This window comes from Euprymna scolopes, chromosome 8 (assembly GCF_053919585.1).
Source record: "Euprymna scolopes isolate OS-2025 chromosome 8, ASM5391958v1, whole genome shotgun sequence".
Classification (NCBI taxonomy): Eukaryota; Metazoa; Mollusca; class Cephalopoda; order Sepiida; family Sepiolidae; genus Euprymna; species Euprymna scolopes.
In genome coordinates, this window is record NC_136489.1 from 103,746,295 (window position 1) to 103,765,295 (window position 19,001).

Below are 19,001 nucleotides of genomic sequence, written 5' to 3' on the forward strand. Positions count from 1 at the left end.
ACTGAGGGTAGAACAGATACATGTTGATCCTAACTTGATAACCATCTAAACTGTTTGAAACATTGAGATTTAACTGTCATGAATGGAAAGTCGGAATAACAAATGTAATATTTAAACGAATGTTGATGCACTTGTGTTTATTTTCTATTTTTAAATGCATCTTTACGCAAAACAGTGAAGCAAAAGGGAGGGCCACTTCCTGTTTGTAGAGAAAACAAACTTGACCTGATTTTTGTGATAGGAGTTGAGGGGAAAAAATAATCGTACAACTGACGAATTCAAACTGTTACTTTTTAATTCAGTTTTAAAACTTGTTTTAAATTATGAGATTTTCATTAAAAAATTATTTGGTCTTATCTTATGCTACCCCAATCCCATGAATTTAGGCGTGAAAAAGTTAGCAAAAATAAATTAGACTTTAACATGAAAGATCATGGTGGCATATAAATTTAACATAAAATGATCACCCACTTCCTGTCTAGATAGCATTTTTATGAATATCCAACGATTTTTTTATTCTTAATTTCTTAGATCGTGTTTTTATTTAAAGAGTTAACTTTTTTAAATATATCAAAACATGTTAAAAACAAAAATATAAGTAATTATTTTATTTATATTATGAACCCATATTATAAATGAACAGTGGTCATACTTCTATGCCCACTCTCATTATTTCCCATCTAGCCTCAAATAGCAGGGGTTGGCCCATCTATTCATTTGTAGGCATCCACATAACAGGATCTCTCCCAGCTTTATATGCTAGCCTCTGAGTTATGTATTTTTTTTTTTTTTTTTTTTTTTTTTTTTTGTGGTGAGGTAAGGGTCTCTGGTCAGTTCTAAATCAATAGACAGCCTTGTATTTATCTCCGTTTAAAAAGGTTTTCAAAGCCTTAAAAACGTTACTTGGTCAGGAAGTGGATGATCATATGTTCAAAATAAATGTGAAAGAAATCCCTCACTATAAAACCTAAAATATTTTTGTTTTTAAAATTTTATTTTTGGGCAGCAGGGAGATAAATAAGCATGACATGCAGGGTTCCAGTTTTACTGTTTGTTTAAATTTAAATACAAAAAGACTTTAAAATTTTGGCATTTTTTTTTTTTTATTGATAAACTTTTGTTCTCTTTCATACTTGTATTTTCAGCTGGGCGAAGAGCTTCTAGAAATTATTCTCGTGATCGCAGACGAAAACGAAGCACACTGGACGATCTGGAGGAGCTTATATCACCAGAGAAAAATATTGGAGGAGATGACAGCCGTCAGAGCACTTGCGATAGTTTTGAAGAGAGTGTTACATGTTCTTCATCCCAATTCGATTCGGCTAGTGGCAGTGGCATCGAATCGATGGATAAGGAATTTTTACTGCAAGAATTACAAAATCTGCGAATTGAACTGGAACATTCTCGGGAAACAATTTGCAAATTACAAGCACGGGAACACCAGTTGCGTGACAGGTAATTTTTTTTCAACAATTTTTTATTTTATTAACTTTTTTTTTTTTCTTAGGAAGTATCATAAAAATGTTATGAACTATATTTTATGTTATTGAATTTTTTTTTTTTTTTTTTTTTTTTTTCAGGAAATATAAAAATATGAACTCTTTTTATTTTATTGATTTTTTTTTTTTAGGAAGTATTATAAAAATATTATGAACTATTTGTTATTTTATTGATTTTTTTTTTAGGAAGTATTATAAAAATATTATGAACTATTTGTTATTTTATTGATTTTTTTTTTAGGAAGTATTATAAAAATATTATGAACTATTTTTTATTTTATTGATTTTTTTCTTTCATCTATGCTTATTATTATTTAATTAGCAGAATCCATGGAATTTTAACAGTTATACATTGTTACCATGCTTACAGATGTCTGTCCAAACACATACCCGACAATATTATTACGTCACTTTTTTTCAAACCAAAGCTTACTTATCTAAGTACTTTGCTTACTGTAGTTTCAGAATATATCCAATTATGGTGATCCACCTCCAAAACTCTTTTAAGTTTGTGACATATTTCCATTCTATGGACATCTAGCATGAATGCGGACTCCCCACAATATTATTTTACTATCTAGACAGAACAGATACTACACTTTGATCTTAGTCCAATTTATTTATCCAAAAAGAAAAAGAAAAATTACAATAATGACAATCTATGATAAAAAATATTAGAATAATTCAAAATTACAATTTTCCAGTTTACTTAGGCATAGAGTCCTGTTGATTTGGGGGTATGAAGGTGGTCAAAGGTCTTTCTATTAGTCTACAAAACTTTGTAATTATCCTTAGCTGGTATCTTTTATCAAAATACCGCATTCACACCGTGGAATTAAATCTACGTAAAGATCTCCAATCGTTTTTAATGAGAGAGAGAGAGACACACACACACACACACACATGGATATTTAGTGTTTCCTTTTTAAAATTAAATATGTTTTTAACTCTTTTTCAAAGTGTTTTTTAACATGCCTTATTAACTACTTGTTCTTATTATAAGCTCTATCTCCTATTTGGTTTTATCGAGCTTTTACATCTGGTTGAAATGTCTTTATAAATATTAATTCTTTAATATTTATAATTTACTTTAATTTTGCCATCTTGGATCATTTTGGTAAACTTAACTGTAATTCTTAATAAATATATATATATATATATATATATATATATATGCAATGAAAATAATTTCATGTGAAGAGTTTTAAATATGAAAATTTAATTAACTGATAAATATTTTTGCAATGAGTGATGAATACAGCTATGACAATAGCGTATCGTTTTCATTGTTTTGACTCTCAAGTATATATCCAACACAGTTAATCAACCAAGAACAACATCACTCTATATAAAAGCATATAAGAAATCAACAAATACACACTGAAGTCAAAACAATGAAAAGAATAAGCTGTTGTCATAGCCCTAGTGATGAATGATGGGGAGTGGGAAGATCTAGGCCACCTCCCCCCAAAAAATGATAAAATAAAGAATCAAATCTTAGCCCAAAGGGCAAGAAAGTGTATTTGAGTTGAGTTGCACGCTCAACATAACAGATGAAATTTTAAAAATTAATTTTTTGCATTGCATTTCACTGATTGAGCAATTCCGTCTTAAAAAAAGCAGTGTAGTATAACATATGTACAAAATTATCTTAGCATATTATTATCATATAAATGGAATTTGAAAAAAAAAAAAAAAAGACACAATCAAAATAAAACATGAAGAAACGAATCTGAAAGAATTCTTTGAAAATATTTCAAGCACAACAAAATTTTGCTTTAAATAAGAACATTTTTCCTCTCTTTCTCAGTTTATTAACAGTAGAAGGTGAAATAAAAAACGATTGGAATAGTCCATTATAAACAAAAGGGAATATCACTAGAAACAGTAATATCATCTAACCCATAGTTTTAGAAGAAAAAGATACATAGTTAAAGAAAAATGCTAATGTTTAATTTTATCTTATATATACTGTGTGTAAAATCAAGACTTCAAGACAAGGTGTTGATGGCAATAAAAAGCGTATTTCATTTTACATTACAATTGTTTCAATGTCTAGTTCGACAATTTCAAGCATTATATTGTTTGAAAATTTTCAAAAACCAGCATTTCTTCAGACTTTATGAATAAACACACTTTAGGCAATGTAGCATTTTTTTGAATAGAAAGAAAAAAAAGCAGGACTGGGGGGATCCCTAATGGGAAAAGCATGTGAGAAACATTTAACTTGGTTGTGGATACTGAAAAGCCCATTTAAATATTAATGTATCGCCTAATTTTCATATCCTTATTTAAGAACAGAGTTATGTGAAGTTTTTATGGGGAGTCCTAAGCCATTTAAAAAAAGAAAAATCTTTTTTTAGATATATCCCATTTGTTGGGTTCCTAAATTCCTTTATTTTCCAATGATTGATTTTTTTGTAAAAAGAATTTTTAAAAGTTTGGTATCTATATTTATATTATGGCTGTAACAACCTTGTAAAGATGTTACGGTTAGTTTTGGTTTCGTATTAGTGGCAAGTAATGTTTATATATTATTGTTCTATTGGTACATGGATATAATACCATTTCCGGTTTAGAATTTGATTGAATATGAGAATAAAGTAAAATGGGTGTATTAAATATATATAAACCTTGTAGGACATTTTGGGTGAAGTTGTTCTAAGCTATTTACTGTCTGAAGATTCATAGTTACTTTACTTGAGAAATGTTTTTATGCCGTTGCTTAGGAAGATTTGAAGGGCGATAATCCAATTAAACCCGGTTCTCCAACTTCCAACGTAGACCCCTACTACCATGTCTCCTTCTCCAACATCAGGGGTCTTCGTTCTAACCTTCCAGAGGTTGAAACCCAATTACAGGAGACTAAACCAGACCTTTTATTTTTAAGTGAAACTGGCATTGGACAGGCTATTTCCCTAGATGAGTTTGCAATTACAGGATACTCTAACTTAACTTCTAAATCTGACCCCCAAGATCGCCATGGGCATGGAATATGTGCCTATATTAAAGATAGCTTTCCATGTGGGAGGGACATCTCCAGGGAAGATCCTAACTAACCCTATATGTGCTTCCGGGTTGCTTTAGCTCACACTACTGCATTTATATTTACTCTCTATCGCCCCCACAACAGCGGCGTTACTATCTTTCAAAGCATATCTGAGAAAATTGACCAAGTCCTTTCTACTTATCCTTCAGCTAACATTCACGTATGTGGAGACTTCAATGTTCACAACGTCGAATGGTTGACCCACTCAAACAAGACCGATGATGAGGGGAGGTTCTGTCATGATTTCTCCATTGCCTATGACCTCACTCAGATTGTTCAGGAACCTATCCGTGTGCCCGATAATGATGGCCAGTATGCGAGCCTACTAGACCTTTTTCTCACAAATTGCCCTGAACTATGTTCAGTTTCTGTTCTGTCGCCTCTTGGATCTTCCGACCACTCTGTTGTATCAATTAAGATAAAAATGAAATGTAATAAGTCCCCAGACGTACCTCTTCATCGTACAGTATATCGATACACTAAGGCTGACTGGGATAGCTTCCGTACATTTATATCTGATCTACCTCTGCATTCTATGTTTAAAAAGGATGTGTCCTCTATAGTATTAGACCTGACTGAATGGTTAATTGTAGGTATTGACCATTTCATACCCTCTAAAAAGTTTCAGCAAAAACCTAACAGCCAGCCATGGTTCTCTCCAGAATGTGCTGCTGCCATTGCGCACAGAAATCACTTTTTCCACTGCTTCAAACGTAATAGATGTATGGAAACTAAAGCCGTTTTCAGGACTGCCAGCAACCATTGTAAGAAAGTAATAAGGAACGCAAGAGAGTTGTATGCTCAATCTGTTAAGTCCAAAGTAGCTGAGCAGCGGCTTGGTTCCCACCAGTTTTGGCAAATAGCAAACAGAATCCTGAACAGAAGCGTGTGCTCCATCCCAACTATTATCAATGGACCTGAGGTAATCTCGTCAGCATCAGACAAAGCCAAACTCTTTGTCAAGAACTTTGCAGCTAATTCTACCCTTTGCGACCAAGACCACCAACCCCCAATATTTCCTCCTGTATCAGAAAACACGCTATGTGATATACGTATATCTGTACGTGATGTTGCCAAGCTAATCAAAAACCTTGATTCGAGTAAAGCAACTGGCCCTGACGGTATTCCAATTATAGTACTCAAAAAACTTCAACCTGAACTAGCGCCCATACTTACAAAACTGTTTAAACGTTGTCTTAAGGAGAATAGTTTCCCATCTCCCTGGAAAATCTCATCAGTATGCCCTGTATTTAAGAATTCAGGTGATCGCTCATCCCCCTCTCAGTACAGGCCAATAAGTCTCCTGTGCGTCATGAGTAAGTTGCTAGAATCTGTGTTAAATACAGAAGTAATCAACCATCTCAACAAAAATAACCTTCTTAGTGACACTCAATATGGTTTCCGTTCTGCTAGATCTACAGCAGATGTCCTTACAGTTATATCGCATAGGATTAGAAAATCTCTCGACGGTGGCAATCTTTCTAGGGCAATTGCTCTTGACATATCTAAAGCCTTTGATAGGGTATGGCATAAAGGTTTACTTCATAAGATCGCTAGCTATGGTATAGCTGGAAAAGTCTTCTCAATTATTAAATCATTTCTTTCTGATAGGTTCATAAGAATAGTAGTTGAGGGGCAAAAATCAGAAGCTCACAGTATTAATGCCGGTGTCCCTCAGGGATCCATCCTGGGCCCAACTCTTTTCCTGATCTACATTAATGATCTTCCAAATCATATCCTTACATCATTTGTAGACATTTATGCTGATTACACTACCATTTATGGTATCACATCTAAGACAGTAAACGACCAAGTTCTCTGCAATTCTCTCTCCTCTGATCTTGAGCACGTAGTACAATGAGGAAAGGAGTGGCTGGTTACTTTTAATGCATCTAAAACCAAGCTTCTCTCTTTACATCATCAACATTCTAATCCACATTTGTCATCAATTGAAATGAATGGCTCTCGTCTTCAGGAGGCCTCAAGTTTTGACAAGCTTCTGGGCTTGACCATTACTCCTGATCTTAAATGGAACACGTATATCAAATCTGTTGCCAAGGCCGCTGGAAAAATGGTGGGATCTTTCTATCGATCCGGTAGATATCTCACTGCTGATGCTATTCTCTATCTATATAAGAGCCAGGTACGTCCAAAGATGGAATACTGTTGCCACATCTGGGCAGGAGCTGCTAGAAAGGACTTGTCCTGCCTTGATAGAGTTCAAAATAGACTTCGTAGCCTCGTAGGAGATGTCCTTTTCTCCTCCTTGCAACCTCTATCTCACAGAAGAGATGTTGCGAGTTTGTCTCTGATGTATCGTTATTTTCATGGAAAGTGTTCAACTGAGCTTCAATCTATAGTCCCCCCTCGCCAAACTTTCACAAGAAACACTCGTCTAGCTGTAAACACTATCAATAATTTCCCCCACTCTTTATCTGTGCCTAAACCTAAACGTAGATTCCATGAACAAAGCTTCTTTCTTAGAACTGCACGCCTGTGGAATTGTCTTCCGTTTTCCTGCTTTCCAGCTGACTACAATATGGTTGTGTTCAAGTCTAAAGTAAATAAGTTCTTGATGAGCCGTTCCATATAAGTTATCAAATTTACCAAATTTTCATTACTAATGATTACTATATTAACCAATTTCTACTGTACACTCTTTAACCCTTATCCGTGAGTGGCCTCTGGGCCTTGATAATGTGGTGATGCCTATGTAAAAAAAAAAAAAAAAAAAAAAAAAAAGTTAAGTACTGCTAGTTAATTCTGTTTGAAACGGGGTCGATTTTGTTTCTTATAATGGTTAAAGGGAGGTAATTCAGGCCGTTTGTGTTTTCGGTTCATTGATTACTTGAAGGCGACTACGATTTGATAATTAACTTAATCAGATAGGTCCAGAACGTGCTACAATGGCTTATTTAACAAATTAAGTATATAAATTAAGTTATTGATCTAAAGTAGTATATACAAATCATATCATTCTGAAGTTCTAGAAATATTTTGTAAGTGTTCTTAGCTCAAAAAGCCATTAATAAAGTGAGATTTAATTGTGTCAAAAGAAAAAATCTTCTATAATATTTTTTAATGCCTTGTCTCACATCTAAACAACTTTACTTAAAATGAAACAAGAATTTAAGATTTCTATTATACGTATTATTTGGAGGAATCTCCTGATCTTGGATATTATCCAAACACGAGGACTTCACAAAAATTCCAAAACATAAGAATCTCAGACTTCAACTTTTTTTTTTTTTTTTTTTTTCTGGTTTAGGTTATCAGCACAAGTGCATAAACAATTCACACTGAACAACAATCATTTTGAAGATTTGTCTTTAAATGAAAAGAGACCAACTGAATTGATCCGTCTCTATGGCAATCTTTATAGTGAAACCAGAGTTGAAGCAGCTGATGATTTAGACAACTTAGCAGAAATTTCTGACTATGACAAACTTAAAACCAAAATTCTTTTTTCTGTTGTGGTTGTAAGTAAAATTTTTTTTTTCCATTTTTCACTCTATAACTAAGAGCAATATATATATATATATATATATATATATATATATATATATATATATTAGTCTAAGGAAGCTTTAAGTAAAAAAAACGTAAAAATAAAGAATGCAGTTGAAATTCCCGGAAAAAAAAAACTAAATTTAACCTATTACAGACTTACACCTATCCGACATCTAAAAAGATTAGTTACAAAATAGAGTTTACCTATATAACGATGAAAAAAAAAAAAACTTAACTAATTTTGTTAAATACAAATGCATTAGCAGATTTCTCAAAAGTCTACAATTTTAGAAAAGAGAATTCAACTATATAAGGATGAAAAAAAGAAGAAAACCTTAACTAAAATTGTTAAAAATAGAAAACGGGGATCCTCAGCTGCCTACCATATAGCTGTTTTGGAGATTTGAAAACAGGACAACTGTGAAATACATGGCTCTCCAGTGGAAGATATTACCTCCCAAATAACAAAATGTAGAACAATGCGGTTATTATTTATATTAATTTATATTAATATATATATATATATATATATATATATATATATATATATATATATAAAATAAAATATTTATGATATATATATATATATATATATATATAAAATAAAATATTTATGATATATATATATATATATATATATATATATAAGTAAATTTAATAAGATTACAAGATCTATACTGTGACATGTTAACTAGCATATAAATGCTATGAGAATAAAAATGCATAAAAGCTTATGTACCTTAGATACCAGACAGGCAAATAGATAAGAGGAAGGAAACCTAGTCATACATATCTAAAAACCCAATATATAGTCTAAAGAAGCTTTGAGTAAAAAAATGTAAAAATAAAAATAAAGAATGCAGTTTAAATTCCTGTAAAAAAAAAAAAAAAAAAAATTTAACCTATTGCAGACTTAGCACCTACATAATCTGACGTCTAAAAAATTATAAAATAGAATTCAACTATATAATGATGAAAACACACAAAAAAAAAACTTAACTAATTTTTGTTAAATACAAATAGACTTAGCACTTGCATTAGCCGATTTCTCAATAGTCTACAATTATAAAATTATATATATATACTAAAATAATTGTGTTATCAAAGAGTAAATCTTTAACAAAGCAAAACTTGTCAAGATAAGAAAAGCTCAACGCCATCACGGGGAGTAAAAGCCAATAATATCAAATGAAAAGTTGAGGAATAAAAGTTATCTATAACTTTATTATATCATCGGAACAATAAGGAAAAGTTAAGAGGAAATTTAAGAAAAAAAAAAAATCTTTAGGCTAAATGCTTCTCATCAGAAGAGAAGTGCCAGAATTATACAAAATGTAAATATAGAAGAAAAAACTGTCTTAGTGACATTTAGAAATGAAATGAGTGAAGGAATATGATAAAATGGTAAATAGTAATTAAAAGTAGGTACAACATATAAGGGTAAATCGCAAGTGTAGTATATATGTAGGTAATATTAAAAAAAAAAAAAATATATATATATATATAGGCCACTATAAAATAGTTGGGATCATTAAAGAAGAATCAATAATAAAAGAAAGAAAAAATAGGGTAGATAGTGGAGAAAAGGGGGGAGATAGAAACAGTAAATAGGTGATATGGAAATAGATATACAAATAAAATGATCTGAAGGTGGAGAAAATGGGATTAAAATAATACAAGTTCCAGTGAAATCTTTAGTTTAAGGTTCCAAGGTGAAAAATATGACAACTGTTTACAATTCCAACAAGGTAAAAATTTATGGAGCATCAAGTCTTAGTATAATCCTTGTACATTCAGAAAATATTTGTATAGTATAACAAAATCCTTAGAATACCGATATGATCCTGTGAATCGATGCGAAAATAGAAACAAATACTTTCTGGATTTACAAAGTTTGTACTCGGATTTGATGCTCCACAAATTCTTGGATTTGTAACAGTTACCATATTCTTTGCCATGGAACCTTAAACTAAAGACTTCACTGGAACTTGTATCATTTTATTTTTATTTGTTTTATTTTATTTTGGAACATATTTTTTTTTCACTTTCAGATCGTTTTATTGTTATTTTTTAATTTTTATTAAAATTTGTGGAGGCATTATAAGCCACAAAATTCTGAGTAGTAAAGTACAAAAATAATTCTGTTAAAGCTATTGAGAATACTTGGAAATTAAACTTGTTTTTCTTATCTTCCCAAAAGCTTTCATTCCGGTCAACATACGAGTCTCTTGTTGAGATGAAAAGTAAAGTCCGAAACCTGTTGCACATCCAAATGGGAGACGTAAACAATGAAAATGTTGATTCACCATCGATCAGTTTAGAGGCAGAAATTGATGATTATATTCGAAAAACTGTCGATCGTCATGATTGCTCTGCTAACATTGAGGTAAGATAGTTCTCATTATTAGAAAATATTAAAAAAAAAAAATCTAGAAAAACGTTGAAACAATTATTTCATTATTTGGAAGTAACAGTTGTTCACGAATATATGTATTTGTGAACACTGTTTTCTAAAATGAAATATAGTCATTTAAGAACAAGGTCGCATTACTACCAGCTGGATGATAATTTGCTTCTATCATAAAAACTATTTCATGTTTTTTTTTTTTTTTTTTTTTCTTCATATGAAGTTTTCAGAAATTAAGGGGTTCCCTTCCTGGGACTAAAACTTGATATCTATATGTGATACATAGATATTCAAATATTCCACACTGAGTTGGCCAACAAGTTGAGATCAAATTTCCTTCTCCGCAGTTGACTAATTAGATATGTTATACCTTTCTCTTGGTATTACTGGAACCAGAGCAAGAATTCATCTAGTCTGGTGGAGTATCTAGCTCTAGCTTTGTGCTGTTACTGGAGATTACATCATTTAAAGAAGGTATACCATTCCTTGTAAAAGCCAGTATGCGTTAGCAATGCTGAGGAGATCTTATTTGGGTGGCAAATACTTTTTTTCTTTACTCATGTTCACCCCTTACAAAGCATATCACCACTTGGACGTAAGGGGCTACTATTTGGGGCCATGTCTAGAAAAGATTAACAAGATATGTGTTTATGTTACATTTAAACTTCTGCATATCAGTACAGCCAGAGAAGCAGGCAACAGGAAAGGAATTCCAAAATCTAGCTGTTCTAGAATAGGAAGTTTTCTGGCATTTATGGACAACAGTGAAGGGATGAGATTTTATTGCTAAGCGGGTTTGTCGGTGGTATGTACGTCGAGGGAGTACAAGTGAAACGAGTTCATCAGAACACATTCCATTAAAATATTTGTAAAACAGACAGTGATGCAATTTTGCGTTGATGGGAGAGGGATTGGAGCTTAGTTGATTAAGTGTGACCGATTAGATTGAAAACTCTTTTTTGGACTTTATCTAAGAGGGAGAGACTAGTGGTAGATGCACCAACCCAGATGTGGCAACAATACTCCATGCATGGGCGAATGATGGCCTTGTACAGGATACTCTCAGGCGTAAGTAGTCTTCTAGCTCAGCCTTTGCAATGTCCTCTATGTATTTGTTCCAGTTCATATTGCCTGCAAATGTTAGGCTAAGGAATTTGAAGGTAGGGTGCTATTTCTCATGGATATAGGTGGTTGGAGAGGCATCTTGTAACTGTTAAAGGAGAGCAGCTTAGTTTTACTAGCATTAAATGTGACCATCCATTTATGGCCCCATTCCATTATAGTTTGAAGGTCATTTTCTAATAATTCTGCCATTTCCTGGTCTTTCCTCATGCATATGGTATTTTTAATGTTTACTCAGGGTTTACTTGTAGAAGAAAGTATCCTCATCCCAGGTTGTTCTGACAACCCTCTGAAGACAGTGTCTAATAGACATTCAAGCAGAAACAAGTGACTCATTAAATCATTTGCTAATTCCAACAGGATTCACTTTGAAAAAAATAACTTATTTTATTGATAGTTGCCTTTTCTCTTATTTGATACTTGTACAGTTTAATCAAGACATTAAAAAATGAAAATATTGAAAAGTTATGGAATAAAGTTTTCATACAAAAAAAAAAAATCACTTAATTTGAGCAATTTTTTTTTTTTTTTTTTTTTTTTTTTACAGAGGAAAATCAAATTTTAATGAGATCAATCGTATCATCGCCATTTGCCTATTTCTGGGGATGAGGAAGGAGGTGCCTTTAAACGAAAAACAAAGGGCAATGAAAAAGGGATAAATACCTTGATAAATATTTTAGTTTTTTTCACTTATTTCACATATTTATGAAGGTATTTTTTCTGTCCATGTTTCAAAATAATTTCCTCAGTTTTGGACAAACTTTAAGTGGTGATCGGAATTATCTCCCCTGGCGTCCCCCTTCTCATCCGCGAAAAACAAGATGGTTGCAACATGATCGATATCATTAAAGTTTGATTTTCCTCTGTAAAAATAAAACTACTTGATCAAATTAAGTGATTTTTTTGTATGAAAACTTCATTCCATAACGAGTACATACAATATAACTTTTTTTCAATAATTTCATTTTTTTTTTTTTATATAAACTGTACGAGTATGTATTATTCTTGTTGTAAAAAAAAAAAAGATAAATTGTTAAAACAAATCATATTAAATTCCTCACTTTTTAAACAAAAAAAGAAGTGCTTTTGGACACAGGGGCTAAGTCCAAAAAAATATATTTGCATTATATTTAATACCATAACCTTCACTAATAGATTGCATAGCAAATTGGCTCCTCTTCTCCCAAAAGGTTGCTGAGCACTGTTCTAATATATGAAAATAAATCCTGCTTATCACAAATTAAATATTAAATAAAAATTTTGATTTTAAAAAAAAAAAAAAAAAAAAAGAAAAAAAAATTAGGTGCAAGTTCATACTTCCTCCATTAAAAGACAAAAATATATAAATTAAAAAAAAAAAAAAATCTTTGTATACATACTTGTGATGGAAATAAAATATTGTACACCAAAAATGATGTAAATTAATCAGTTTTATTTAAAAAACAATGAAATTTTATGGCTAAACAACTATATGCCATTTTTTTTTTGCAAAATATGGGAGATAATTCCAAATAATTCAAACTTTTGAAAGATTTTAGAAATCTATTCTTAATATGGGGATAGGAAAGGGACTGGAAAACTAGATCAAATTAAATGACTTTTGGTGTAAAATATTTTTTTTCTCTCATGGATATGTACATCAAAGATTTATTATGGGGGGGGGAGTTATGGACAAGCACCAATAATTCAGCTATATTATTTTTATTTGTAAATAGTAAATAACTTTTTCATTAGATTCATCAATTTAGTTTTAAATGTAAAATTAAAAATAATCTTAAATCAATATTGCATTACATTTTTTTTTTTCTTTTTTCAAAGGATGTATGTTCCAAATTATATATGGCCCTTTTTGATTACCCATGTCTTCGACAAAGCAAAGGACTACGGCAATACATCGAAGAATGTGTCCGTGTTTCCTGGGCCTTAAATGTACAAAATCCACGTTATATCATCAGTTATGACGCGACTCACTTTGATCCTCAACTCCACACACGATTTCACACTTCAGAACCTGCAATGGAAGAAATCATAGAATTTTTGTGGCCGGCTCTCATTGAAGAAAATGGTGCTTGTGTCTTCAAAGCGGTTGTAATCACTTGACCATTTTTTTTTTTTTTTTTTTAATGTTTTAATTTATTATAAAGTATTTTTTGGAAATTTTTATTGAAGAAAGATAGCATCAGAAATCATTCTGAAATCTAATTTTGTAATAAAAACATTTGTAATAAAAATTTTAAAAATAGATTTTATATTGTGAAATGTTTACATTATATTTTTTTCTTTCCTCTTTTTCAAAGGTACTAACAGAAAACCTGTCTGCAACCCTCACAAGACTGGCCCAAATATTGGTCATCAATTACTTGATTCTTTAGTTACCTTGTTGTCTGATCACCTGCTTATTTTTACAGGGTGGTTAGATTCTTTCCGCTGGTTAAATATGACACTAAAATTAGCCTCATTCATTTTGATCACAGCATACCGTATATGTTCCTTACATATTCAGATTCACTCCTCCAGCTTCTGAAGGAAGCCAAATCCCAATAAGAGGTTGAAATCTAAAAACTTCAATGATTAAAACCTGCTTCAAAATCAACTTGATCAGTTCCATGACATTTGATACTTTTTGCATTTGCAATTATCACTTAAACATACTTTCTCTCCAGATATGTTTTCTAAGCAAGGTTCATTTCACCAGTTAATGTTCTAAAACTGACAACAGCTCCAATTCCAGTGTATCTACTCTCACATATAACACATTTTACAAATAGGTACTTGTACTTGCAAATAGATACTTTAATGTCTTGATTAAACTTAATCAAGACATTAAAAAAAAAAAAAAAAAAAAATGGAAATATCGAAAAAAAAAAAAAAAAAGTCTAAATTGTACATATCCATTTTGAATTGAGATCTCTGGAAAAAAAATTTCACTTAATTTGATTTATATTTATTTATATATAATTTTTTTTTTTTTTTTTTTTTTTTTTTTTTACAGCAGAAAAACACGTTTTTATGAGAACACGTTGAAGTCAGCTATTATGGAATATATTGAACACACCACGGGGAGATAACTAAAGTTAAAGCGCCGACCCCCCCCCCATCTTTAATACTAGCTTTTTTTTCCTTTTGCTCGGTATCATAACAAATAGTTTTTTTTAATTAAGTGAAATTTTTTTTCGGAGAACTTCGTTCCATAACGGATACGTACAATTTAAACTTTTTTTTTTCAATGTTTTCATTTTTTAATGTCTTGGTTATATCTGTAGGTACTTGTACAGTTTAAGATTTTGGTAGTTTTTTTTTTTTTCTACTCATGTTCACCCCTTACATGCATATTGCCACTTGGACGTAAGGGGCTACTATTTGGGGTCATGTCTAGTAAAGATTAACAAGATATTTGTTTATGTTACATTTGAACTTCTGCATATAAGTACAATCAGGGAAGCAGGCAGGGAATTCCAAAGTCTAGCTGTTCGAGGGAAGAAACAATTAGAATAGAAAGCTTTCTGACACTTAGGGACATCAACAGTGAAGGGTTGAGAGATCTTATTGCTAAGCGGGTTTCTTTAGGGGGTACAAGTGAAATGAGTTCATCAGAACACATGCCATTAAAATATTTGTAAACAGGCACAGTGATGCAACATTGTGGCAATGGGACTGGAGCTTAGTTGATAAAGTGAGACCGATTAGATTGACAATTCTTTTTTTGGACCCTATCAGAGAGAGTTTTAATTATATCCTTTTTTACCTTTAAAAGTTAAAATCATTTTCTAGTTTCTCTAAACATAAAAAAAAACTATCCATTTCCTTCCTGAATCCAAAGGAAGTCATTGACATGACATTAACTTGAAGAAACATCCTGTGTCTGGTGTCGCTGTCATGTCTGTCTCCTATCGGTTTCTGATGTGTTTTATTTATTTACATTTTTTGTAAAACATTCTATCTTTATTTCCATGTACATTTGTCATATTTCTGTCAACATTTTGTTTTCTTTTAATTGCTATTTCCACAGCTGCATATGCTGCATCAGAATAAAATTATTCTTAACATAATTCACGCAGCTGTTAATTATCTTGTGCAAATCAAAAGCCTAATGATTCACAAATAATCTTTGTTCATAAAACTTAATATTTTCTACAACTTTCAGACATTTTTACTGGCCACTTAATTCACACTTGGACTTTTATTTGTGACGGCATTCACTTAGGGTGGGTTGAGCCGGTTCCAAGCGAATTCACTGCATCACGAGTCAAGGCAGTCCATGCAGGTCTGTCTGCTGCTGACTACTGACTAAAATATCGGAAAAAAAAGCCCTCCCCCCTCCCTGTAGGAAAGTGGCCAGTTGAGGGTGAAGGAATTAATGTTAATTCAAAGTTAAAGAGCTATGAATATGGGAGTGGTACTGTTAAAATGAGCAACCTTTCGTGTACCAGAATTTATTTTTCTACATAGTCACTCCCATTCTCAATGAATTTTTGCCAGCGATGAACGAGAGCCTTAATACTTCGGTGGTAAAAGTCAGCGTTTGCCGAGATTGCCCATTTTTTTTTTTTTTTTTTTTTTCAGGGATGCGATAACAGCGTTGTTGTCAGGGAAATGCTGCTCACGTAACATGTTCTTCAGAAGTCTGAACAAGATGAATTCTATGCCAGTTGGTGGGTGAAACAGTATTATCTAGCTGAACTTTGTCACACATTCTGTAGTCTTCAAACTTGTGTGTGGCCTGGCATTGTTGTGTTGTAAACGTTTTTCTCTGGCCTTCAACTTTGTCAACATTTCAACAGAAATCAGAGTTGACAGTAAAAACTATTTCCAGAAATCCAGAATGATGACGCTCTTCCCATCTCAGAACACTGCGTATATCACTTTGCCTGTCTTGAACTTCTGGGAAGTTCAAGTGGTGCTATTCCATGGACTACCATTTGGACTCCAACTGATTCGTCACCAGTGATGCTGTCCAAGATTGTCACCTTCATAATGATACAAGTCCTGACATACATCCCATTGGTGGTTCTTTTGGTCCTGTGTGAGCATTCATGGAACTCACCTAGCATACACTATTATATCCTGGGGATGACATCGTTTTCAGTGCACTGACACCCACATTCAACATTATATACATTTCATTCACTGTAATCTGTCAATCAGCATGAAAGAGTTGGTAAAATCAACATATCCATCTCCTAACACAGGCACTGGATAATGTTGATGCGTTCAAATTTTTTTGCATGGAGGAATTCAATAACACATCTCTATTTTTGACTGGGTTGCTTTCTGAGAATCTCGCACCGTCAATATCTGCAACAAAAAGATGAAATTTTCCTCAGTCGGATAGCAAAATCAGTTCTACATGGACAAACCAAAACATGCAAGTCCAATTAACAATCTTCTAGCTAAGGGCATCTCATGTTGCTCAGAGAATCACATCAATCCATTCAAATGAGTATTAGAAAAGCCAGCTCATTTCTCGAACGTTCAACTCTAATTGCCGTCAAATTCTTCCAGATGTCTGATACTGTTGCAACTGTAACTACTCAATATGCTCATATTAATTACAATAATTTACATAAGTAGAATCTGGTTAAATGAAACTTATAAATTTTTTTTTAATATTATTTATTGAGTTCATCTTCAGTGAGGCATTATTTTTCACCAAGTAGCTTTAAAAGATCATAAAACTAACCATCATTTACATTTTTCAAATGGAGTGGTGAAATAAAACTATCAAATATTCAGAAAAAGAGGAAACGTATGCATAACAATACAAATGTCTTTTTAATGTTTACACAAGATATTCTAGGTTTACTTCCTATATAAAAAGTAATTTTTTTGCATGATGGCTCCAGTAATTGAACAAATGAAAATATGGTTTGAAGAAAGAGCATTGGAAATATTAAGCCACACACACACCAAAAAAAAAAAAAAAAAAAAAAAAAAAAAAAAAAAAAAAAAAAAAAAAAAGTTCAGAGAATCACGCCTTTATAAAGTTTCAAAAAGCCCCAGTTTGATTTTTTTTTTTTCTTTTTTTTTAAATCTATATTCCTGACAAAAGTTACATAGGGTAGAAACTGATTACCATTGACTTGCACCGAGTGCATTTCATTGTGGAAACTATATCAAATACTCAGTAGTTGATATCCAGGTGATAGTTTAACTGGAGATGTAACAAATGTAGAGTTACCCCCCCCCCCCTTTTTTTTTTTTTTTTACTCACGATCCTGATTATGCACCAAATTTTCAGGGTTTTTTATAAAGAAAATTATCTTTAAATGAATTAATGGAATTTGTAGACATTACAATAAATTTCATTAGTTTGAATTGAGTTACCCCCCCCCCCTCTTTTTTTTAAAAGATGGTTTTCAAAATGGCTGATTTTCTGTTCTCGTAAAATTTGACTTTCATATTTAAAAATAAAACTGATCAATTTATGATTTTTGGAATATTAAATTTATATTTTGTCATGGTATGTACATCAGATTTTTCTTTATTTTCATTTTTCAATATGGGGGAATTCTGTACAAGAACAGTTTTTTTTTTTTTTTTTTTTTAAATAGACATAAAATTTAGGTTAGGAGAGTTCACTTTCCTATGCAAGTAAAATATAAAGATAAGTCTTGGAACTGATATTTCCAAGTATTCTTTAACCACAATCTTTGATCAAATATCAGATAAATTTATATTTTTTCAATAAATAGTAGTCTGAATTTTTTAAAATAAAAATATATGTACACACACGAATTATGAATTTCAAAATTTATTATTTTGACATTGAAATGAAAATTTTTTTTTAAATAAACATGCTAGTTTCTTGTCATTCAAACATTTGATGAAAAAAAATCATTTAACAAAGAAAATAGGGGAGAGCAGTCTTGAGGGTAGGTGAAGTCTGATTTTTTTTTAAATTTTTTTTTTTTTTAGTTTTTTTTATGATAAAGAAAAGGCTTAACATTTTATATTTCCATGATGCACATTATACAAAAGCTGACATAAAAAAAGCAAAGTCGTTAGTTTCCTAGTATGATTTGATTTGTTAATTATGCTGGTCGTCCTCTTCCTCTGGCACCACCTTCAGATGGATTTTCAGATTTTGGATTACGAATTGTCTCATCAACAGACAACAAGAGACAGGTTGCTTCTGTTGCAGACATAATGGCATTGCATTTCACAACAGCTGGTTCCCAAATACAGGCTTCAAAATTGTCGGTGATATCTTCCTTTGTTACATCAACACCAAACCACATGCCGTTTTCTCCTAAAAAGAAAAATAACAAAATCTGAGAATGTACAGAAGGGATTCAAATTCTAATCAAGAACAATTAGAATGAAGACAAGTCCTTAAAAGGATTGTATCAATTCCCAGTATAGCAACAACCGACAATGGCCACTGCTGTGATCATCCACTCATTGTGCAGGTGTA

The 19,001-nt window shown here is 31.8% G+C and overlaps 2 protein-coding genes across 2 annotated transcripts in view; one reads left to right on the top strand and one right to left on the bottom strand.

Annotated features, from left to right (window-relative positions):
* LOC145283690 (uncharacterized) overlaps window positions 1-13,831 on the top strand; it is an 80,875-nt gene extending 67,044 nt beyond the window's left edge. Inside the window, exons 7-10 of the mRNA XM_080132716.1 lie at window positions 1,146-1,455; window positions 7,817-8,027; window positions 10,259-10,444; window positions 13,406-13,831. Coding sequence (XP_079988842.1) covers window positions 1,146-1,455; window positions 7,817-8,027; window positions 10,259-10,444; window positions 13,406-13,687 — 989 coding nt within the window. The 3' untranslated portion in view covers window positions 13,688-13,831. The remainder of the gene's footprint in view (window positions 1-1,145; window positions 1,456-7,816; window positions 8,028-10,258; window positions 10,445-13,405) is intronic.
* A 4,491-nt stretch (window positions 13,832-18,322) lies between these two features.
* Window positions 18,323-19,001, bottom strand: part of LOC145283691 (T-complex protein 1 subunit eta-like) — a 37,990-nt gene continuing 37,311 nt past the window's right edge. Inside the window, exon 12 of the mRNA XM_080132717.1 lies at window positions 18,323-18,836. Within this exon, the coding sequence (XP_079988843.1) occupies window positions 18,619-18,836 (218 nt within the window). The 3' untranslated portion in view covers window positions 18,323-18,618. The remainder of the gene's footprint in view (window positions 18,837-19,001) is intronic.